The following is a 24,033-nucleotide window of genomic DNA, read 5'->3' as shown; positions in this document are numbered from 1 at the left end:
TACTGTCATGATTCCAATATCTATTTCTTCTCAGGCTGCAATTAACATACATTAAATTCCATTGGCTACAGTAACATTACACAGGCCTTCATATAGGACAAAAGGCATAATATATTCATTTGGGAAAAGAAGAAAAGCTACTACAAATACCACTGAATCACCATTTCAGATTCTTTTGCCATATGTTTTCAGTATTTTTGCATCTTCATAGAATAACCCAATAAAGAGAGTCATGGTCACTGAGATGGGTGACTATTAGAAGAAAAATGAACTCAGGGGTGCCTGGGTGGCTCAGCCAGTTAAGTGTCTGACTTCGGCTCAGGTCATGATCTCGTGGTTTGTGGTTTCAAGCCCCACATCAGGCTCTGTGCTGACAGCTCAGAGCCTGGAGCCTGCTTCAGATTCTGTGTCTCCCTCTCTCTCTGTTCCGCCCCTGCTTGTGCTCTGTCTCTTTCTGTCTCAAAAATAAATATACGTTAAAAAAATTTTTTTAAAGAAGAAAAATGAATTCAATTTCAAGTCTCTGTCAGAAAGAAATAAAAAATAACATTTATTGAACATCTTCTGGTGCAGGCACTGCACTAGGGACTTTCAGATATATCTCATGTAACCTCACAAAAACCTATTAAGATAGATACTACTATCCACTTTCTAAACAGAGAAATTGAAGAGTTCAGGAGATTACAGGGATTCGTCCAAGCTCCCATAGGGTGGAGATATATGCAGAGCAGGTATGTACCAACAGGTGTATATTAGCAGGTATACCACCCATCAAGCCTGGGTGTCCTCCAAAGGCTCATCCAATACAAAAGAGAGCAAGGTCAAAGTCTTCTCTGGGTCTTTCTGTGACTCTTGTCTCTCTGCAATGTTTCCCATTCCCATTCAAGTCTCCCATATCCATTACCCACCCTACAGTATTACCCACAGGGACGGCTAAGGCAGCATTGGTCTCAGGCTGTGGATTCCAAAGATTATGAGAAAGAGTTAGAGACTGGTTACCTGCAGAGAATTTGCCATCTGCTCCACAAATCACAATGGCTTTTACTGTATGGTCTGTTATAGCTTTCTGCAGTCCCTCTTTTATTCCATGGAGTACAGATGTACTAAAAGAAAAAAAAAATTACACGAGGCATTAGAATTAAATTTATACTATCTCAGACTTTTTCCCTTTCCTAATAATGAAAACTGAAACACACACGCAATGTATAAAAACCCTAGTTACTCACTATTCAGTTTTCACTAATTTGATCAACTAATAATAAACATGTCAACTGTGAATTAAGCACTGGACTAAATAAATGAATAAGCTTTTTCTTGTTTTTATTTATTTATTTGAGAGAGAGCAAGCGAGTCAGGGCGGGACAGAGAGAATCCCAAGCAGACTCTGTACTGTCAGCGCAGAGCCCAATGTAGGGCTCAAACTCATGAACCATGAGATCGTGACCTGTGCTGAATTCAGATGCTTAATTGACTGAGGCACCCAGGTGCTCCAAATGAATAAAAAAAATTATTTTAAAGTTTATTCATTTTTGGGACAGAGAGAGACAGAGCATGAATGGGGGAGGGTCAGAGAGAGAAAGAGACACAGAATCTGAAACAGGCTCCACGCTCCGAGCTGTCAGCACAGAGCCTGACGCGGGGCTCGAACTCACAGACTGCGAGATCATGACCTGAGCCAAAGTCAGATACTCAACCGACTGAGCCACCCAGGCGCCCCTAAAATTTTTAAAAAATAGTATTTTCCTACAGTTTGCTGTAACTTTGGCCACTTAGAAGCAGCACTAATCAATTTAAAAATATCATTGTACATCTTCTATGTATACTGAAAGGAGCTTATAACATCCTAGGAAATGACAAAATGTCACACTAAGATGAGTGCTGTAATGAAAATACAAATAAAGTGATGTGGACATTCACAGTGAGAAGAAATTACTTTCAATTTGTCATATTGGCAAAATATAAGAAAACTGAAATAGTCTAAAAGAAACAACCCAAGAGATGTGTCAGGGGCTTCAAATTACCCCAAATATCCAACCTTCCCCACTTCCTTCAAAATATTAAGCATCTAGTTTTTAGCTGGATACATGACTGCCCAAAATAAAGGTTGCATTTTCCAGCTTGTCATGCAGTAAAGTCAGCCTAAGGCATTAAGTTGTGGCCAATAGGATGGAAGCAGATTTGGTATATCCAACTTTGGGAAGAGTTCTTAAAGGATTGGGTATGCTTTTCTCTTTTCCTTTTCTGGCAGGAATGGGGATGTGATGGCTAGATCATAAGTAGCCATCATGGACCAAGAGGTGGAAGACCTGAAATGAGGATGGCAGAGCAAAAGATAAACAGAATTGGGAACCCTGATGATTGTGGAACAATCATATCATTCTAAGACACTGCTATGAAAGAAATCAACCTTATTTTGTTTAATCCACTACTCTTTTGAGTTTTCTGTCACTGACAGCCAAAGCTAAAACTAACTAATTTAGGAGGCAGAGGCAAGATCTGGGAAAAAAAGGGCACGCAGTAGATTTTGCTAAGTTTCAGTTGATGAGGGAGTCATCTATAAAAGAGAGCTATAGTCAAGATTGAATGAGTCAGCCAAAGGCAAAAAGAGTTGAGTGTAAATCCTCTGGATGCACTCTCATTTAAGAAGTGGGAGAATTTTAAAGAGCAGTTGGGGAGAGAGGAGTCAACGTGGTGGAGAAGTAGGGGGACCCGAAGTTCCCTCACCCCTCAAACACAGCAGTATTGAGGCCAGAAGACATGGAATTCCAGGAATCCGGGCTACGGAGTGACAGAAACATCTCCAGGGGCCCACAGGGACAACATGGTGAGCCATAGGTGCATGATTACGAACTGGTAGAGATAAAATGGGTGGTGTAGGCGCGGAGGGGAGGGATCCCCTTCTGTGGAGAAAAGGAAGAGAAAGAGAGGCTGTGGAAGTGTAGGATTGTATTTGGACAACAGAAAAACCACAGATGAGGGAATGGAAAAAAATGGAGAAAGAACCAGTTTCTAACCGTGGGGCTTTCTCTGCCCTGTTCCTGCACCTAGAGAGGAGGGGAGTCAGCCCCAGGCTAGGTAGCTAGCTCCCAGGAGCAGTGGGAGAGAGCAATCCTCTCCCTTGAATGCTGTGGGAAAAAGGCAAATAGCCATTCCAAGGACAAAAGACCCTGCAGGCGCCCACCAGCTAGAGGCCCTTTGTCGGCTGGGTGGGTGGTGACACTACCCCAGAACCGGGGCACCCAGTTCCTTTATGACATAAGGGTTTGAATCCCAGCCAAGCACCAGGGAGGTGCAGGAGACAGTGGAACAGGACACAGCGGCCCACTCACACCCACGTGGCACTGTGAGGAGGGCCTAAACAGAGTGGTTTGGGACACCCAGTCCAGGAAGGAGAGACTGGGGTGTCGCCATTTTTCTCTCCATCACCAACAAGATGGGGTTTCAGGGATCAGGGCCGGCAGTGGAGGCGGGACCTGCCTACACCAAAACACGCCCCTCCATGCCTAGTAACTTGGCCATCTGACAGAGCAAGATTGACACTGACCAACCAGACAGCCCCTCCAGACCAGCGCAGACACTAGTTCCAAGGCACTGTCAGATATTGGTCTAGGGGATTTACATTCTCTGATTTGATTCATGGTCAATTCTTATTTTCTGTGTATATGTAGATACATATTTTTTTCTTTTCTTCCTCTTATTTCTTCCTTTCTCTAGTCGGGTTATTCTGGCTGTTGGTTTGATTAAACAGACATTTTTTTTTTTTAATCTATACTTTTAACACCTCTTCTGTATCTCCTTTTTTATTTTCCTCTCTCTCTCTCTGGACTGGCCATATAGTTTCTCTGATTGTCTTCCTGGGCAATTTTTTTTCTTTTACTTTTCCCCGCCCTGTCATTTCTCTCCTTGTATAGGATAAGGCCTTTTTCACCACAACCCCCCCTTTTAAAATTTTTCTCCAGGGATACTTCAAGGAACAAATCATAGCACACGTGGTAGAAGTTCCAAACCACCACTACGAGTAGGGAGACAAAGCAACCAGAGTCTCAACAGAGAGCACAAAACACACTCCAAAAACACCTTCTGAACGGCCAGGCCCTGGACATAACAAGCTATTAAAACACATAAGGGACAGAAAACTAGCCAATATGACGAAACGGAAGAATTCTCCTCAAAAGAAATTCCAGGAAGAAATGACAGCCAGAGAACTGCTCAAAACAGTTATAAACAATGTAACTGAGAAAGAATTTAGAATAACGGTCGTAAGATTAATAACGGGGATTGAGATTAATAACGGGGATTGAAAAGAGCATAGAAGAGAGCAGAGAATCTATTGCTGCAGAGATCAAGGAACTATGAAATAGTCACAGTGAATTAAGAAATGCTATAAATGAGGTGCAAAATAAACTAGATGCAGTGACAGCAAGGATGGAGGCAGAGGGGAGATTAAGTGGAAAAGAAGATAAAATTATGGAAAATGATGAAGCTGACAAAAAGAGAGAGAAGAAAATAGCCACATATATAACTTCAGAAGAAGACAGAAGAAAGGGCAGGAAAGTATCCCCAAGTAGAGAAAACTTGAGGAAGCTGAAATGAACCCCAGGCAGCAGGGCCTGCTGGAGGGCCTTGCAATGATGGCAGCCAACACATGTTCCATGCCAGTTTATGACTTCCAGCATATGTAAACTTCACCACAACTTTATGAGGTAGATACAAACGTTTCTCTTACAAGAGGGGAAGGGGCAGGCTAACGACTAGAAACGTTTAAAATAGCTATGAGAAAATATTTCTAGTTATGGGTGTTAGACTGTGAAACGTTTCCCCCAAGTTCTTGATGGGCATGGTTTCCTCTTATGAGCAGAGGCTGAGGCAGAGTCCTAATATTTAGTAATTCTAACTAAAATACAGACAAGTTGGGGCACCTGGGTGGCTCAGTCGGTTAAGCGTCCGGCTTCAGCTCCGGTCACGATCTCACACTCCGTGAGTTTGAGCCCTGCGTCGGGCTCTGGGCCGATGGCTCAGAGCCTGGAGCCTGCTTCCGATTCTGTGTCTCCCTCTCTCTCTGCCCCTCCCCCGTTCATGCTCTGTCTCTCTCTGTCTCAAAAATAAATAAACGTTAAAAAAAAAAATTAAAATACAGACAAGTCCAAAATGGATATGTAATTATATTATGTTTTTCTTCATCAAAACCAAAATAAGTTATTTTGCTTTTTTTTCTGAGAATGGCAAGAAAGTGGACATATCATCCTTGTATGATTTTTATTGCTGCACTTTTTTTTTGCATGACTAAATGCAATAACTCATCTGAAAAATAAAAATTATAATATTAATATGGTAAAATCAAATCTGATGACACCAAGATAAAAATTCAGGTAAAATTAGCAGGTCTCCTCAATCCAGTCTCTCTTTTGTTCCAGCGGTATGTGCTAAGAATGTTGACCAAAGGTCTTTCACCCTGTTTTATATATTCATTGTAAATTTTAATTTTGGCTAATCCTACTCTCCGAGGATGGACGGCTCTATCCTGGGCTGATGGATCACTATCCTTTTTCCAAAGATATGGAAGACCAAACCTATCTAACAACCTCATTAATTAAAACAAAAACAAAAACAACTAGCATTAATCTCAGTTTTGAAAGCAATGCCGTAAGCGCATTGCACACGTAGGTGGGAGAATTTAAAATAGGCAAAGGTGGGGCGCCTGGGTGGCCCAGTTGGTTAAGCGTCCGACTTCAGCTCAGGTTATGATCTCGCGGTTCATGAGTTCAAGCCCCGCGTCAGGCATCTGTGCTGATGGCTCAGAGCCTGGAGCCTGTTTCAGATTCTGTGTCTCCCTCTCTCTCTGACCCTCCCCGGTTCATACTCTGTCTCTCTCTGTCTCAAAAATAAATAAACCTTAAAAAAAATTTTTTTAAAGAAAAAAAAAAATAATAAAAGGGGCGAAGGTGCTCCATGAGGAAATCAAAGAAGATAAACTGCACAGTCTACTCCATAGGCTACTTAACTAGGCTTACTCCAAATGGATCCTCCACTATAGCACTAAAGCCTTTAAGTTTAGAACAAATCAGGAGAAAGAACTTTGCATTTCTGTCCAGGCCACAATTCACCTTTACTCACTGCCTTGGCATTAATAGGAAACTTTATTTTTTTTAAATGTGAAGCCACTTTATCATCAGATTTCTATATCTTATGAGTTACACTTTATTAGGGCAGCCTGTATTCGAGATTGGGAAGTGAGAGGTCAAGGGCTAGCGGGCATTGTACCTTTAGAACAGAATGTACACATGAGAAGTCAAAGCTGCCAGCAAGTAGAAGAGCAGGAAACTGGCACGTATGGCCCGTGTTGGAGTTCAGCTCGCCCACTTAGAGGCCATCTGCCTGCCTCTGAGCCTCAGTTTCCTCACCAGTGAAACACCGGTAGGAGTTCGCTGCGAACGTTAACCAAGCTAACCTATAACCAAGCTAACCTATGCACAAGGCCCTGGCATACGCCGCGGTTGTCTGTGTTGGCGTCTCTGCTTTTAATCCAGCAGGGGAAAGTCAAAGCCTCGGAGCAGGCAGGCGGCGAAGGGCCCTCCGTGCCCGGGCTGGAGGCAACCCAGCCCGTTACCTGATGGCGTTGACCGGCGGGTTTCGAAGGCGGATCAGCGCCAGCCAGTTCCGCGGCCGCGTGTACTCGGCCATGTCTGCTCGGTCGCGGAGGTCGCTTGCGCCTCTCACCCCTGGGCACTGCAGCTTTTCCAGCCGCCGCGGAGCCGGCCCCGCGAGGAGGGGCGCCCGCTGGGCCAATGAGAGCCGGAGCCCGGTGCCACCTCACGCTGCGCATCCTCCCACCCGCTCCTCCTCCTCCCGGGACCCCAGTCCCGCGCTCTGCAGACACTTGTGCTCTCTTTCTCCGGAGTGGTTCCCATCACAACCTAGGTCAGAGAGGACGGTGGAAAATGGGTGCAGTTGCCAGCAAGTTGGAGTTTACAACACTGGCCCAAAGAGGCTGCCTTCTCTGGATAACTTCAGAGTTCACTAAGTTGGTAGAGCTGTCCTCATCAGTTTTCATCTTCATGATCCTTCTTAACAGGAATAGATACCTGGGGTCTTGACAATTACGTGACATGACACAACCACTTGGCACATAAAATACACGCACCGTGCGTTTCACCTAAATCTGTATGGTACCAACCGGGGACATAACCATTAATGTTACCTGTCTTACTGTAACGGGGCAACCTAGTGAAATGCATGGGTATCTTGTCTGATAACCAAACCTTCTCTTTCTTTTCTTTTTAAAACAGTTCCCCCAGTTTTCTTGAGATATACTTGACTACTTCACTATGTAAGTTAAAGGTGTACAACCTAATGATTTGACTCACATAGCTCATGAAATGATTGCCACAGTAAGTTTAGTTAACATCTAATCTCATATAGATACAAACATAGACAAAAGAAAAAAAAACACCTCTCTTTTCTTTTTCTGTCATTTCTAAGGAATGTGATTTCTAGTACTTCATTCATTGTGAATTGCACACCTGTTATATGCTAGGACTAGGCAGGAGATTAAAGACAAATGAGGCCCAGCCCCTTCCCTCCAAAAGTTCACCACTGAAACAAGGTTTTTCTAGATTCCATTGGCCTCTGGTGGTCTCCACAGTCCATCAAGTGGTCAGAAAGCAGTCTGGAAGTTTCAGAGGAAAAGAACACAATGGAATATCTTTGTTCACTGGGACTATTTTCATATTCTTTTGCCTCATGGAAATAAAAACAGGTTCCAACTCCTAGGAAAGTAGGAGTGCCTTGACGCCCTGGAAACAGGCAGCAGTCTGAAGGTATCCACCCATCAAGGACAGCGTAGTAAGGACAGCCTTCCCTTCCAATAGCCGGCCATTTACAAACAACCCAGTGCAAATGCCTCTGTCAGCCTTCAACAACAATCAGCTCCTACAGGTGACATCACTCTCTAATGCCCCTTAAAATTTGCCAGTCCCTGAATTCCACCTTGCTCAAAAATGATGTAAGATCAACAGTCTGCTCTGCTTGGAGAAACTGCATGAGGAACATAGCTTTCCCTCATTATAAGAAGCAATAAATTCAGCTTTGTCTTCTCAATTCCGATATTGGCCTCTGGGGGAACAACTCCACAGAGGCATCCTAGCAATTTGGAATGTCTCCACAAAGGCTGTTGTAGGCAAGACTTAACAGTTCTGAATGGCCTTAAATTCTTCCTGGATCAAGGGGAGAGGAGCATGGTGTGGAGCTGTTTTGAGGCAGGTTCTCATCTCTATCTTGGAGGTGTTAGCTATTGGTCATTTCTCATCTATTTCCCTGGTTTTGGTTGAATGCCAAACTTTCTGCCTGTGCTCCCCAGCCCCTTTGGTATGGCTACAAACTTCTTTGTAAATCTACTGAACTGCTTAATAATAGTTTAGAGTAGGCTCCTCAACAGGGCAGGGACCAAGGTAAGCCAGTGACACACCCACTGGGCAAAATTTAAGAGGGCACTCACTGTCAGTGTCCTATAAGTGCCTACCCTGCCCCGCTCCTCCACAGCAGTTCCTGGGATCTGTCGTCTAGCCCCTCCTGTTCAGTGTCATCCTGTGGAATTAGGGATGCAGGGAGCTGATACCATGCTGATCTTTCTCTTACTATCTGTGTAAATAATAAATTATCTAAATCTATTTGGTCTCCTTATAGACCAAATCTATGGGAATGTGGCAAGCCAGCAAGTGCCACCATGCTGCTGCTGACAGACTGTGTGACCGTTTGACAGTCTCTTGATCATTGCGATGAATTGTTATATTCTGAAGTTGCCTTCTCATTTACTTTGTCTCATTAAGTGCTACTTAATAGCATGTCATTCCTCTTGGCTAAGGCACTTCCTTCATTTTGCATGTGCTTTGCTTATTATGTCATTTTCATTGTTGTGTTGCAACTTAGGAAAATAGATCGGTTAATCAGAAGAGGTTTTGTGTGTGTTTGATCGAGTGTCACATGCTCTACTGGATGAGTGGAAGAGGTTTTTAAGAAAGACAAAAGAATGTAAATGTAGAAGTTCATGTGCTAGATCACGCCTATGTGTACTCACAGTAGGAACAGAGATGACTGTGTAAACTTGGTGTTGTGCTGTGAAACTTTATTCAATAGTGCCATGAAGCCAGAGCATTCTCCGGAAAGCTAATCAGATTTTTCTGTCACAACAGAAAATATTGCTTTCCAGCTGGAGTGATACAATCTTTCACATGTTCTCTTCCAAGTCTTTTCCTCTTTCACTGTGGGATATAAATGGGCACTAGGCCTCAGAGAAGGATAGAGCCATAGACAGAAGAAGCCTGACTTTCCAAATGATTTTGTGGAGGAGAGCTGCCTGCTGACTAGAACCAGCATGAGAAGGAAGTGTGGGTCTGTTTGTTAAAGAATTCTAACCTGTCCTAACTAATACAGAGAAGAAATGGGCGGTGAGTATACTCTTCCACAGTGAAGTTGGCTGACAGTTGAGGAGAAAAGCTGCTCACATAAGTACTTGAAATAAGAGATGGGATATAAATAGTTTCTTCATGGTACCAATAATATTAGTAATGACAATTTCAATAATTTCAAGTGGCTTGCTCAAGTTTTGAGCCTTGGAGATATAACACACACACACACACACACACACACACACACACACACTCAAGATTCCTAAAGAAGTCCTAACTGCGGCAAAAAAAAAAAAAAAAAAAAAAAGACTCAGTCTTGTCAATTATCTTGACTGGTTGAAATGCCAAAGATCAATGATGTATTATTGTGCAGATTTAAAGCTCTTGCACATACACTGCAACCAAATCTGAACTGAATGTAGCCAAAAACTGAACTGAGAATCTATTCACTGCTGTCTCCCACATTACAATCTCAGCTTTTTGGTGAGGGCTGCTTATGGCCTGGCATCAATCAGATCATATTCATATTTCCCAAACTTGTGTTTACTCCTTTTTAAATTCAGACATAACTCACACACTATGCAATTTATCCTTTTAAAGTGTACAATTCAGTGATTTTTAGTATATTCACAAGGTGGACACCATCACCACTCCCAAATTCCAGGACATTGTAATCACCCCCAAATGAACCCTGTATCCATTAAGCACATTTGCCTACTCCACATATTTCATATAAATGGAATCACACAATATGGGCCTCTATGCCTGGTTTCTTTCATTATAGCATAATGTTTTCATTTGTTTCAGGGAAGGGTTGGTTCCAGGCCTCTCTCCTAGCTTTTGGTAGTTCCCTGGCTTTGTGACAACATAACTGCAACCTTCAGTGGTGTTTTCTCTGTGTGGGTGTATCTCTGAGTCCAAATTTCCCCTTTTTATAAGGATATTAAATGACCCCATCTTAATTTGATCATCCACAAAGACCCTATTTCCAAATCAGGTCACATTCACAGGTTTTGCTCGTTAGGACGTCACATCTTTTTTATTTTTTTAACTTTATTTCTTTATTTTGAGAAAGAGAGAGAGTGAGCACAAGAGTGTGCGAGTGGGGGGGGGGTGGTGGGTAGAGAGAGAATCCCAAGCTGGCCCTGCACTGACAGCACAGAGCCCAACATGGGTATCACACCCACAAACCATGAGATTGTGACCTAGGCCAAAACCAAGAGTCTGATGATCACCCAGGCGTCTCATGGACTTTACAGCTTTTTGAGGAACACAGTTCAACCCATAACAGCCCCATGCAGTCACTGCAGTAGACGCCCTTTTATGGGGCAGAGCAACAAAAAGTCAGCCTGAGTACCACAGGCAGCCAGGCAATCTTGGTATTTGAAGCCACAGAAATGGCAATGACTTCCACTCTTCTGAATCATAATTCATAGTTTACGTTAGGTCACATTTGATTCTTTTTTTCCTAAAAAGTAAGCAAAACTGTCCAGAATGGAGAAATGTTAATGCTTAAAAAAAAACCACACAAGCCAGCTTTTCCATATGAATTATCATGAGAAGAAAGATTTGGGCATTAATAGCTACACCTAAAGGTTACTGGATATTTTATAAATTAAAATAAACAGAAAAGATGCAGCCTCCACCTGACATTATTTTTCTGGGGGAGGGTGGACAAAGCCCTTTAAGTTGATAGGATGCAAACCAAAGTAATAAAGGACATTTTGAAAAATGAGCTTTTGATGTTTCATAAGAAAAGGCTTAACACTTAAAATTGTGCAAGTTTTCTCCTTTGAAATAGGCAGGTAGAAAAGTTTTTTTTTTCTCATTTAGATGTTCTATAGAACATTGTCTTCAATTCTAACACCATATTGTGATTCAAGTGGTTTCTCCAGCTAAGTACATTTAGGATAATAAACACAATAATACAAAATAAAATAACTAATATTTCATTCTCTCCATGTGCCATGCTTTGCCCTAAATGCTTTGCATGTATTAATACACTTAGTCCTCACCACAACCCTATGGATAAGGCATCATTGTTAATCACCATTTTATAGAAGAGGCACAGAGAGCTATCTTGCCTAAGGCCACTTTGCTACTAAGAAGTGGAATGGAAGTGTGGACCCAGAAAGTCTGGTTCTGGAGCCTGTGTTGGCATGCTTTTAAGATTCATCCATGTTGTGGCATGTATCAGTACTCCATCTCTTTTTATGGCTGAATAATAGTTCACTGTATGTATATACCACATTTTATTTATCTAGTCATCAATTTATGGATATTTGGGTTATTTCCACTTTTTGGCTATTGTGAATTGTGGAGGATAAGCTTAGGAATCCCCCGGCTTACACCAGTGGGTTAACAAGGCATAAGGAAATACAAAGCCACAAAATGCTCACACCCAAGTTTAGGTAAACCATATTGGCAGCTCAAGAATAGGGGGGTACAAAGGTGCCAGGAATATGAAGGTGCAAATGCACCCCAAAATAGAGAAGGGGTGCAGAGCCCCCAGAATTGAGAGGGAGAGGCAAAGGCCTAAATAGGAACAGGCGCAAAGGTGCCCAATACATAGGTATATGAAATAAACAAGATAAGATATTCAGGGTAGAAGCACCCCCAATTTAGTACTATAGCAGAAAAGCTGCTTTCACAGGAGGATAGGGCCAGGTTAGGTAAATTGGGGACTTGGACTATGCACCTCTGTGCTGCAGGCAAAGCAGCCCAGGGCAGAGACAGTCAACAGCAAAAAAAAAGGTGCCTTGTCAACCCTGAGGTTATTTCCCCTATCTGTCTCATCCCCTAGGCTAGCTAAGTTAAACAGACACGGCACCTCCTGTGTGCCGTTAAAAACCATCTACCCATCTGCCTGGCGCCAGGATTTTGTTTTATATTGACCCAAACCCCCAAACACTGTATATCTTCAAAAACCCCCTTTTTCCTCACATCCCCAAGTTAATATTCCCAGTTTCTTTGTCTCTTTGTACACGCCTATCACGTTTGTAAGCCTTCTGATCTGAATAAACACAGGGCAAGAGCCCTTATTCGGGGCTCTTGTCTTTTCCCAGACATTAGCCATCTCTCGCTTTTGTTTCTGTGTCCCACTCTCTTGCTAGACAAGAGAGAACTTTAGAGCCAGAGTCTACGACAGTGAATAATGCTGCTATGAACACTTCATGTACAAGTTTTTGCATAAACTAGGATTTTAATTCTCTTTGGTATATACCTAGTAGAATTGCTGGGTCATATGGTAATTCTATGTTTAACTTTTAAAAACAAAATTTTCTTTATTGAACTATAATTAACATACAGTGCTATATTGGTTTCAGGTGTACAATATAAAGGTTAAACATCTCTATACATTACTCAGTGCTCATTACAAATGTACACTTAATCTCTTTTATCTATTTTCCCTAACCCCTGTACACACCTCCCCTGTGGCAATCACCAGTTTGTCCTTTGTATATTTGCTTTGTATATTTGCATATGGGTGAAATCATATGGTATTTGTCTTTTCTGTCTGACTTGTTTCACTTAGCATTAAACTCTCCAGCTCCTTCCATGTGTTTGCAAATGGCAACATTCTTTTTTTTTTTCTAATTTTTAAAATTTATCTTTGAGAGACAGAGAGAGAGGGAGAGAGACAGTGCCTAAGCAGGGGAGAGGGGCAGAAGGAGAGAGAGAATCTTAAGCAGGCTCGATGCTCAGCACGGAGCCCAACATGGGGCTTGATCTCCTGACCCTGGATCATGACTTGAACAGAAATCAAGTCAGACGCTCAACCAACTGAATCACCCAGGCACTCCAACATTCATTCTTTTGTATGGCTTAATAATATTTCAGTGTGTGTGTGTGTGTGTGTGTATACCTCTTCTTTATCCATTCATCTGCCAATGGACACTTGGGTTGTATATGTCTTTTTTAAGGAACTGTCAAACTGTTTTCCAAAGCAGCTGTACCACTTGACACTTCGGCCAGCAATATGTGAGTTTCCAATTTCTCCAAATCCATGCCAGTTCTTGTTGTCTATTTTTTATTATTTTTTTGTTCATGAGTTATATTGTGCTTTCTTTGTCACCAAACATGGCCTTCTTCCTTTCTGAGTGAATTCTAAATAGAATCTGCCTGGCTTATGGAAATCACTTAGGAAAAATAGTCATATTATTAGCCATTATTAGTATTATGTTCTTTTGAGATGGATTAAATTGTGTCTTTCCTCTAGGATTTTATTCCCATCTGCTTTGAATAACAGTTTGCAAATTAATATAACATGAATTTTTAAGGTCAAAGTAAAACAGGTTGTCATAACTCATACCTCCATTAATAGAATTATCAAATGTCTAGCAACTGTTATGTATTTCCAGGTTTCCTGTCAAAGTGCCTCGATGTTAAGCCACATGATTATAGCCTTGAGAAATCTCAAGGAAAATGAAAGGGAGCAGAAAACTAATGGAGGGCAAATGTTTCAATTTTTGAATAGGCAAGAAGATAAAAGATGTTGCAGATTGGTGAGCTCTAAATTAATACCTTATGAAATTTCAGAAGAATTCATTAAGGAAATAGTTTGTGAAAAGGAAGTGGTGATTATCAAAAATATATAATGTTCACTCAGAACAAGATATGCCAAATTAATTTTCTTTCAGTTTTGTAAGGATTAATATATCAGAGGGTCAGAGAAATGTTGTGTTGAAATTCCTAGAGAAATTGAACAAGGTGAGAAAATGGAATCCTTGTGGACATGCTGTGGGTTGTGTGTAACTATGTTTTATGAATATCTAACCAATCATAATTTTATTGACCAGTTATACAAACAAGGCACTGCTAATGCAATGTGAGCAAAAACAGATATGGTACCTGCCTTCATACTGCTTTCTTCATAGTATTATGGGACAGTAGATCTTAACTCAGGAAGGGGGAGGAGGAAGCTAGCATTTTGAAAATACTGTAGAAAATGTAGGCTGACAAAAAGAAGAAAATCATCTGTAATTTTATCAATGAGAAATAACACTGTGGACACGTGGGAAAATATCCTTTCCCAGTTTTGTTTTGTTGTTCTAAACATATGGCCTTTTAAAAATATTTAAAAAATTTTAAATTCCAGTGTAGTTAACATACAGTGTTATATTCATTTCAGGTACACAATATAGTGACTTACCAGTTCCATATATTACTCAGTGCTCATCAAGATAAGTGAACTTTTGGGGGCATCTGGGTGGCTCAGTCAGTTTAAGCATCCAACTTCAGCCCAGGTCATGCTCTCCTGGTTTATGAATTAGAGCCCCACACTGGGGCTGTCAGTGCGGAGCCTGCTTGGGATATTCTCTCTCTCTCTCTCTCTCTCTCTCTCTCTCTCTCTCTCTCTCTCTCTCTCCCCCTCCCCTACTTGCATGTGAGTGCTCTCTCTCTCTCTCAAAATGAATAAATAAACATAAAAAAAAGATAATTGAACTTTTAATCTCCTTCACCTAGAAAATACACACATCTGGCACTCACTCTGGGAGGTTCTGATTCTGGGCAGACCCAATAGTTTAAAAAAGAGAGGGGTTCCTGGTTGACTCAGTTGGTTAAGCATCTGATTCTTGATCTCTGCTCACTCTTGATCTCTGCTCAGGACATGATCTCATGGTTTGTGAATTGGAGCCCCCACACCAAGTTTCATGCTGTCTGCTTGGGATTCTCTCTCTTTCTCTCTCTCTCAAAATAAATAAATAAATTTTAAAATTAAAAAGAAAAAAGAACGGTGCAGTGGACTACCATAAATTTCCCTCATGAGATTTTCTTAACCAAGGATGTGCATTAAAATTCTCTGGGAAGCTTTTTTTCTTAAAATTTATTTATTTATTTTGAGAGGGAGTGCATGCACAAGCAGGGGAAGGACAGAGAAAAAGGGAGAGAGAGAATTTCAAGCAGACTCTGCACTGTCAGCACGGAGCCCAGCTCAGGGTTCGATCATGAGATCATGAGCTGAGCTGAAACCAAGAGTCAGACACTTAACCAACCGAGCCACCCAGGTGCCCCTGCACTGTTCTTGACTTGATTCTACCTTGAACCACTTTCCAAACTGAGCAACTAATAATGTCAGAATAATTTCATATATACATCTATAATTGCTCACATTAAAATAGAATTAAATAGAATTAAATGAAAGAAACTGTTGAGGAATTTTCCTACTGTTTTATATTTTATTCACAAATTATCAGAGTTGGATTCTAGATGAGTTCGTGTCAGTGAGATGTAAAATACAGAGCTGGCTTTGTACTGGTCATCACTGCTGTTCAGAAACAGTCTAGTTTTCACCCCTTGTTACCCATGGTAGGAGTGCACTTCCCTGCCCACTTGAAGTGAGGTCATGTGACATTACTGTAGCCAATAAGACGTGAAGCATTAAGTCAATGGTGCTTCACCAGACTCTTTTTTCCTTCGGCTTCGCTACTGGCAACATTCAACAGTGGTTGTTCAACTGGTCTAGGTTTGCCAGTGACTACAATGAGCTGAGTCCCTCTGCAAACCCAGACTAATCCTTTAGCATGATTAAGAAACTAATTTGCGTTGTTTAAAGATATTGTTTATTTCCTGCAGCAGTACCCTGCCTATCCTGATACAGAATTCTAGGGTGAGTTTGTAACAGCATGACATTTAATGGTGAGTAGTGTAAAGCTCTACAGTTGAAAAGATAAGTATTGTAGAGTGTCAAGTCTAGAAATGAATGTATATTTTTGCTCTTTTCTAGCCTGAGAATCACCTTGGAATTACTGAATGCATATCCATCCCCTCTGAGAGTGTGTGCAATATGTAGATGTGAGATGAGCTGCTATAGTCATTTTGCCATGTTGAGAGAAGCTGGTCCTAAGCTGAAGCAGATGCTACTGAAGGCAGAGTAGAGAGGGGAAGAAGGATGGGTCCTGAATGATATCACTGAGTTGCTGGAACAACTAACCCTGATGACTGCCATGACAGTCCACTGACAGAAGTCAACACATCCCCTATGTTTAAGCAATGTTTTGCTATGTTTTGTGGAAGCCTCAAAGATGTGCTGCCCAGATTCCCTTTCAAGGAAGGACTTGCTGCACAGTTCCAGGGAGTATGGCCATCAGGCAGGCCCCAGCTTTCAGATTCTCTGGGGTCTATCTCAGCTGCAGAGAGCTGCCTTGCTTGAAATTATACCCTTCCTGAGGCAGACAGCATCCAATACAAAGGGCCATTTCAACCTGCCACAGGATACTCTGATGGGCATCACTCACTCTACAGCTCTCTCCCAAGTAGGCTGAAGATTCCTTTGACCTGAATAGCAGTTCAACATCTTCCTCAGACAAACCCTGCTCCTGCCCTTTCCTAATAAAAATCCCCATCTTCATATCAGTGTCTACTCAAAAACAGTCTGTGACAAGTTTCCTGTAACATCAGCCTAAAGCATCCAAATTGAGATCCCATGGGATAGTTTGAACTTGGTCTTGACTAGAGGAAGGGAAATGCACTCATGATTTTATTTTTAACTTTGTGTTGTGGAAATTTTCAAGCATATACAAAATATAGAAAGAATATAATGAAACCGAATATACCCAACTTCAAAAATATCAATATATGACTAATCTTTATCATCTGAACCCTTCCAATATTGGTTTAAAGTACATCTCAGACACTACAGGATTTCATCTATAAATACCACAGCACACTGATGTTTGCTTTGAGATGCAATGCAGGGTCCAACCCAACTCCTATCAATTGTCTCTTTTCTTCCTCTTTCTACCACCACATCTTTCAAAAGAGTATTTTAATAGAAGAAAAGGCAGTAATAGTAGGGATAAAAGGGCCCAGAAATAATCCTAAAATCTATTCATTCTTTCACTCATTCAACAAACATTTAAAGGCCTGTTATCTCCCAAAGTCTTGGGATATTCAGTTGTTACCCATATACATGGTTGTTCAGATAGGCAGTGTAACGATGTCTTCATCAGATGAAGGAAGGAAGGAAGGAAGGAAGGAAGAAAGAGAAAGAGAGGAAGAGATAGAGAGAGAAAGGAAGAGAGAGAGAGATGGACAGAGGGAAGGTGGGAGAGAGAGAAAGGAAGGAATGAAAGGAAGAGGGAGGGAGGGAAGGAGGAAGAGAAAGCATCTCACCTAGTAGTCACAGTGGGAAATACACATTGTTTTCTACTACACAAAACAAGAAAATGTTTACTCCAGGAAGGACCTTAAAGAGGAATTTGAGGCCCAGAGAAATGAAGTGATTTGTCTAAGTTCACGTGGCTAGTTAATAGCAGATGTAGGCTTAGAACCCAAATGTTGACTCTAAGACCAATGTGAATTGTGATTGTTTCAAACTCTTAAAAATGTGCTTTGAAAGATTTTACATATAATTAAAACATATTTTTTTGCATTTATTTTTATCAAGTTATAGTATTTTGGTAGCAAAAGGGCAAAATTATTTTGATTGAAAGAAGGAACTAGATGAACCTATGATAATATTAACACTGAATTATTTTTTCCATTAAAAGTTCTGCCTCTCTGGGGTGCCCAGATGACTCAGTCAGTAGAGCATGTGGCTTTTGATTTCGAAGTTGTAAGTTCGAGCTCCATGTTGGATGTAGCGATTACTTAATGGAGGGCACTTGTTGGGATGAGCACTGGGTGTTATATGGAAGCCAATTTGACAATAAATTATATTAAAAAAAATAAAATCTTAAGAAAAATAAGTTCTGCCTCCCACACCAGATAGGAAGTTCCTCGAAGGCAGATTATTTTATTCATATTTGTATCCCAATGCCTGGCATGGTGTCTCTCCTGAATGAATGAATAAATGAATGAATGGAATCAAGAGGCTTAGATTCTAGAACTAGTCAGTTCTAGATTCTAGTCAGAACTAGTCATTCTAGATTCTGATCAGTTCTCTATTGACTGCCACTGGCTAACTGTGATTTTCAGTAGATTATTTAATACCTATGGTCCATAGATACACTAAAAATGTCATTGACTTTTTTAAGTGATTGAGTTGGAAAAAACTTTAAATTTCATCCACACCAATTACATTATTCTATGGGTCTATGGAATTACCTGATTATTTGGAACATAGACTTATTACTGACATTTCAATAATAATACCATGCTAGCTTTGTCAATATTCCTAGAACAAAGATTAAATATTTAAGAGAAATTCCTAGCAATAAAGAAGTCTAAATAAAATTTTGTTAAATCATTGGCAATGCATTCACAATCTTTCTGTTAACCTTTGGTTACTGCTTGGATCAGTTACTTATTCTTATCCAGCCAATTAAAACAAGATAGAACTCACAGGAGTGGATGCTTCATCCCTCAGTTCTGGGTAAATATAAGAAATATGCCAGGCGAGAGGGGACTGTGTTTGAAATGAACTCAGCAGTGCCAGACCAGAACATTCAGATAGATGATCATCAGAACCATGTGATATCTGCTAGGTTACATTGCTCCTTCAGAATCATGTGACATCTGCTAGGTTACATTGCTCCTGCCTCTCCTGGACTGGGATTTTCCTAGTCCTTTTCACTTAAGAGTGAAGGTCTTGAAAGTGAACCTGCTTTTACCTAATTAACACCTTGAGGCAGATTTGGGAAATGGAGGAAGGTAGTGAGGATTTTGAGACTCCACTTCTAGTCCTAGCCCTGCCATTAATTGTGTGACTCTTAGTTGCTTCTTTGGATCCAGTTTTCCTTACTTGTAAGTAACATCAAGAGGTCAACTAAATTAAAGTTCTTTTCACTTCTAACATTCTGTGAGGTTTTTGTTGTAAGGATAAATTCTCACCTCAACTGATCTCCAGTTTTTTCCTAGGTTAACTTTCTTTCTTCCACGATTTATTATCTCCATATTTTTGAGGGAAGAACCTGGGTTTTATTCACCTTTCTCCCAGTATCTAGCATAATAACCAAGCAGGTAGGTGATTTCAAATAGGGCTGAAGTATGTTCCTATACAAAATTCCACCTTTGGAGGAGCTCACAGTTCAGAGGAAGGTACCAAGTATCATCAATCACTTGATTACATGCTGAGGATACAACAGATAACAGGAAAATCGGTTCCAGCTTTCCTAACTACTTACATGTTCCAACAGGAAACAAGAGAGTGCTTCTAATGGTTAAGCCTTCATTGAGCCAGAGTTTTACATGTATAATCTCAAGAAATACACCCCCTCCATGTTCCAGGTACGAAGATCATCTCTGTTTCACAAAAAAACGGGCACAGAAAGGTTAAGTGACTTGCCAAAGTTAACACTCTTACAAGTGAGAGGCAGCATTCGGAACTTGGCAGCACAGCTGCCCACACTCCCAAGCACTCCACGGCGCAGAGAAATCGGAAAAATCACAACAATCTGTGTTCAAGACACAGAGGGAGCATAAGAAACTTCAGAAGCCTGCAGAAGCTGGCAAAGAAGTCTGAAAAACAAAAAATGAACTTCTCCGAGCTGGATTATACAACCGTTTAAAAAAGCTGGCCGCAAGAGAACCCGATAAATAGGATCAGGAGCGCTTTGGGATCCGGGGGAAACCGAGGAAGAAATCGGAAGTGACATCTAGCGAGGCTGGGCGCTGAGCGGGACTACCTGGCCTAGCGGAATTTCGGCCGGAAGTGATGCACAGGAAGTTACGCCCTGGAGGCGGTCCCTGGTGGTGGAGGGCGTCGCGATGGGAGGGGCGGAGCGTCTGTGGTCATCCTGGAACCTTGGATCCGGGGCAGGTAACCTGCGGGCCAAACTTGGACGGGGTTAGGGGTGGAAGTTGAGGTTGGCGGCCTAGCTTGCTGCAGGCCCCAGTTTGGGCAGGGAGAGGTGGCTTGCGTTAGGCTGGAAGAAAAGCTCCTTGCCGTGGGACTGCCCGGGGAGACAGGGGGTGCGAGGAACTTTGGGAACCGGGTTGTGAGGACCCAGCTCGTCGAGGAAATACAGGTTGAGACTTCAGGAATTGGTCATCGCCGGGGGTTCATGAGCTCCTGAGCCTTGGCGCTCTGGGGTTAGAGGTGGAGCCTGGGCATTGAGATGAGCAGATCTAGAGTTCATTTCTTACTCACTCCGACCCCCGCCTCCGTTCTGTTAATAGGGGACAGGTACTTCACCTCGTAATCCAGAACAATGCCTTGCCACTATTGGGCATTCTTTAGATGTTGTTGGATGAATGAATAATTTAATATGAACGCACGAACCAGATTCTCACTGAGAAGGGAGAACTTCTCCCGAACTTCAGGATCTCTACCTGAGTGTGGAAGTGACTCCAATTTAGTTTGCTAGCCTGTGAGTTACGAGGATGCTGAAGGAGTATTCAGAACACGATTGTTGTTTTGTGGGGTTATTGCAATTTAGAAATATTTGTCTTAATATTTTCGATGGTGGGCGTGGAGGATAAGGCGACTAATTTAGCTTCTTTCAGATTCTTTTACTTTTCTGGGAAGAACTTCCAGGTAATGGGGTAGGTGGGGGAGGTGGCCATCAAACGGTAAGCTGCAGGTGTAGCACGGAGCTTTTAATTAGTGATATAAGTGCTTTCTTTTCAGCAATGTAACTTACTTTCTGTTTTTTCCATGTTTTCTTTCTTATATTGGGGTACTTCTTACATTTGAGAGGTAAATAAGAATTATTTCATAACAAAGATGAAAATATTAATTTATAAAAGTCCAGTCAGAGATTTCACCTGGTGTGTTCACATAACATCAACTCCTTACACACAGTTGTAGGAGGCATCCAAAAGAATGACTCCCAGGAGATTAAATTGTCTTCTCTATAAAATATTTGTTTAGGTGTCTTAAATGTGATGAAGAATGGGCACAGACCTAAAGAACAGGTGCTGTAACCAGATTGGTTTCGATTGTCAAATGAGAAAAAGTGTGGAGGACGGACACATCAGGCAGTGTAATGGGATCTGGGCATGAATCATTATCTGGATGCAGTGATTGTGTTTATGGGCTTTGTGCTGTCTAATGTAGCTCCTAAGAGGTTCTAGAATCTTTTTAGACTGGATATAATGGAATAGGAAAACCTGAATGTATGCCTTTGTTTGTTTTTACAGAGAAGAAACTAGTAAGCATTTTTAGATTTAAAAATCCAAGGGGCACCTGGCTGCCTCGGTCAGTGGAGCATGTGACTTGATCTCAGGGTTGTGGGTTTGAGCCCTGTGTTAGATGTAGAGATTACTTAAAAATAAAATCGTAAAAAAGAAATTCAAGATATTTTTAAAAATAGGTTGAAAACTGTTAAAAACTGAGAACAAACTGAGGGTTGATGGGGGGTGGGAGGGAGGGCAGGGTGGGTGATGGGTATTGAGGAGGGCACCTTTTGGGATGAGCACTGGGTGTTGTATGGAAACCAATTTGACAGTAAATTTCATATATTAAAAAATAAAAAAATAAAAAAAAATAAAAAAAAATAGGTTGAAAAAACCTAGAAAGTAGACATGTAAATACATTTTTATAGTCATTTAAATTTAAAAAGTTTGCCTGCCTTTAAAACTTGTTTTCCCAATTTCTGGAAAGTGTTGGTATCCAAATCATTACCATCTTTACATGTTCTCACTATGGTGCCACCTTTAGAATACATATAAATTTGGTACAAAGCAGTGTTTTGAGATCCTCTAGATTTTGTTAATAGTAATGTCTTACTTGAAAATATAGTTTGCCACCTCACTCTGCTGTCCAAGGTCATATTCACTGATTTTGCATATCTAAATGTCTATATTCATAATAATAACTATCATAACTATTATTCATAGTAAGTTAGTGTCCAAGTGGTAACTTAAGTATGTGCATTGACGTTCTTGAGGTTTCAGTTTTGCAGAACACTGATATCAATGGACTCTAACATGGACTTCATTTAAAGAAATCCACCGACCATTATTGGACAAAAACATGAATCAATTTGTATTGTGGCATTCAAATCCTAGCACTTTGGGAAAGGTAAGTTGTTGACTATGTTTTATGTTAGGTGAGAAATAGAACAGCCTTGGATCGGTCTAGGTAATTGTAGGATTGTGTTTGGAAAATGTAGAATGAGTCTCTTCAAATTATGTTTTAATCTAGACCTTCCAGAGAGAAGTTTGTTCTGTATATATGAGGCAATTATTACCATTCCCTATAAAATTGATCAGAAATTAAAGAGATTGGCAAGTTATATTATTCCTGGAAGATTACTGCTCTACCCTCTTTTATTTTGGGAGATCCCTCAGCACATTAGGGCCTGATAGAATATATCAACCTGGGGATACCCTGTAGCAATAGGGCCTCAGATAGTCATTTAAATCATCTCACATCCAAGTTTGGCTCTGTAATAATATATGTACCAAATCTTTTGGCCAATTTTACTTTATATGTTAGGTTAAAGCGAGAAAAGTAAAAAAAAAAAAAAAAAAAAAAAGTTCTTTTTTTTTCACCCTTTATCCTGCTTTATTTATGCTATTTTTTTTTCCTTTAAAAAAAAAATCTCTTACATGATTCATTCTACAGGCCTTTTATCTTTCTGTCCCAGGGGTCAGCTTTCTGTTTTTTTTCCTATTTCACCTTTCCTAGCTTAGGAGTTTAACTTTCAAATCCTTAACTTCTAACTTTGTGATCATGTTCAGCACCTTTTAATCACTAAGCATTAAACTTATAGTTTTTCCTGGTCTCCTTTGTAGACACACTGACTGCTTTTTTAGAATTTGCTCAATTCCAAAACGAGCCAGTACTTCTAGGAGTTCATCTTTCATATATATTTGTGCTTGCATACAAAAATTTGTATATAAAGGTATCATTACCATATTATTTAAAATTAAAAAAGCAAAGTAGGAATAACCTAAACATCCCTCAGCAGAGGTCTGGTTAAATAAATGCCTTCATGCAACATAGTACTTTGTAGCTCTTAGAATGAACGAAGCAAATTCATAGGCAGAGATATGGCAAAACCTCTAAGATATATTGTTAACTGAGAAAAAAATGATATAGAACTCTTTGTATAGTATGTTTTCACTTTGTGTTTTTAAAAGCATACATTTATATATATACATGTAAAATTTCTTTAAATCTATGTGAGAAACTATTGACAGGTACTCCTGGTAAATGGGACTATAGGTTTACAGTAGGAAGATGACATATTTTTTTCTGTGTACTCTTTTTGGTGGATTGAATTTTCAATTATGAACATGTTTTTATAATACTAAAGAACAAACAAATGACAAGGCTTCAGCCTAATTTAAGAATTATGGGAGCCAACAACTATTCCTATGACTTTTGTGCTTATAATTATTTGCATCATTCAGAGGGAGTAGGGTTGCCTAAGTGAGGTAACATTTTGTCAGAGCTGCATGGAAGGTTTGATGATATTATTATAGGCTTTTAATCTTGAATTTATACTCACATAGAATTTATAGCATGTTGCTGACCTCACTAGGTAATATGGATGTTACCTTTGTTTGCAAGCTAGGTTTGCATTATATAGGCATGGTTCTTCTGAGCCTCTCAGTATTACTGAATGTGATGGACTTTGTTTTATTTGAATTGCAATTGAAGGACTCTACTCTTTAAACAAATCTTAGTTATTCTTTTACTTTGTCTTGATGTTTAGAGCTGGTTTAAAACATTTCAAAGAATGGCTTATTCTCTCTGTTAGCACAATCAGTAAACCACAAAGAATAGTTTGAAGTG

General features: G+C 40.5%; 2 protein-coding genes across 5 annotated transcripts in view; one reads left to right on the top strand and one right to left on the bottom strand.

Moving 5' to 3' along the window:
• EHHADH (enoyl-CoA hydratase and 3-hydroxyacyl CoA dehydrogenase) overlaps positions 1 to 6,745 on the bottom strand; it is a 46,926-nt gene extending 40,181 nt beyond the window's left edge. Inside the window, exons 1-2 of the mRNA XM_049628444.1 lie at positions 6,608 to 6,745; positions 1,000 to 1,103 (exon numbers count right to left, since the gene is read on the bottom strand). Coding sequence (XP_049484401.1) covers positions 1,000 to 1,103; positions 6,608 to 6,681 — 178 coding nt within the window. The 5' untranslated portion in view covers positions 6,682 to 6,745. The remainder of the gene's footprint in view (positions 1 to 999; positions 1,104 to 6,607) is intronic.
• Positions 6,746 to 19,987: 13,242 nt separating this feature from the next.
• The window catches only part of MAP3K13 (mitogen-activated protein kinase kinase kinase 13), a 172,800-nt gene continuing 168,754 nt past the window's right edge, over positions 19,988 to 24,033 (top strand). For 3 of the 4 annotated variants that reach the window (XM_049628436.1, XM_049628439.1, XM_049628440.1), the window contains exons 1-2: positions 19,988 to 20,106; positions 22,185 to 22,311. The gene's annotated coding sequence lies outside the window, so the exon portion shown is untranslated. The other variant, XM_049628437.1, reaches the window with a different exon arrangement.

Source organism: Panthera uncia, chromosome C2 (genome assembly GCF_023721935.1).
Source record: "Panthera uncia isolate 11264 chromosome C2, Puncia_PCG_1.0, whole genome shotgun sequence".
NCBI classification, from domain to species: domain Eukaryota; kingdom Metazoa; phylum Chordata; class Mammalia; order Carnivora; family Felidae; genus Panthera; species Panthera uncia.
This window is presented reverse-complemented; position numbering and strand designations above follow the sequence as displayed.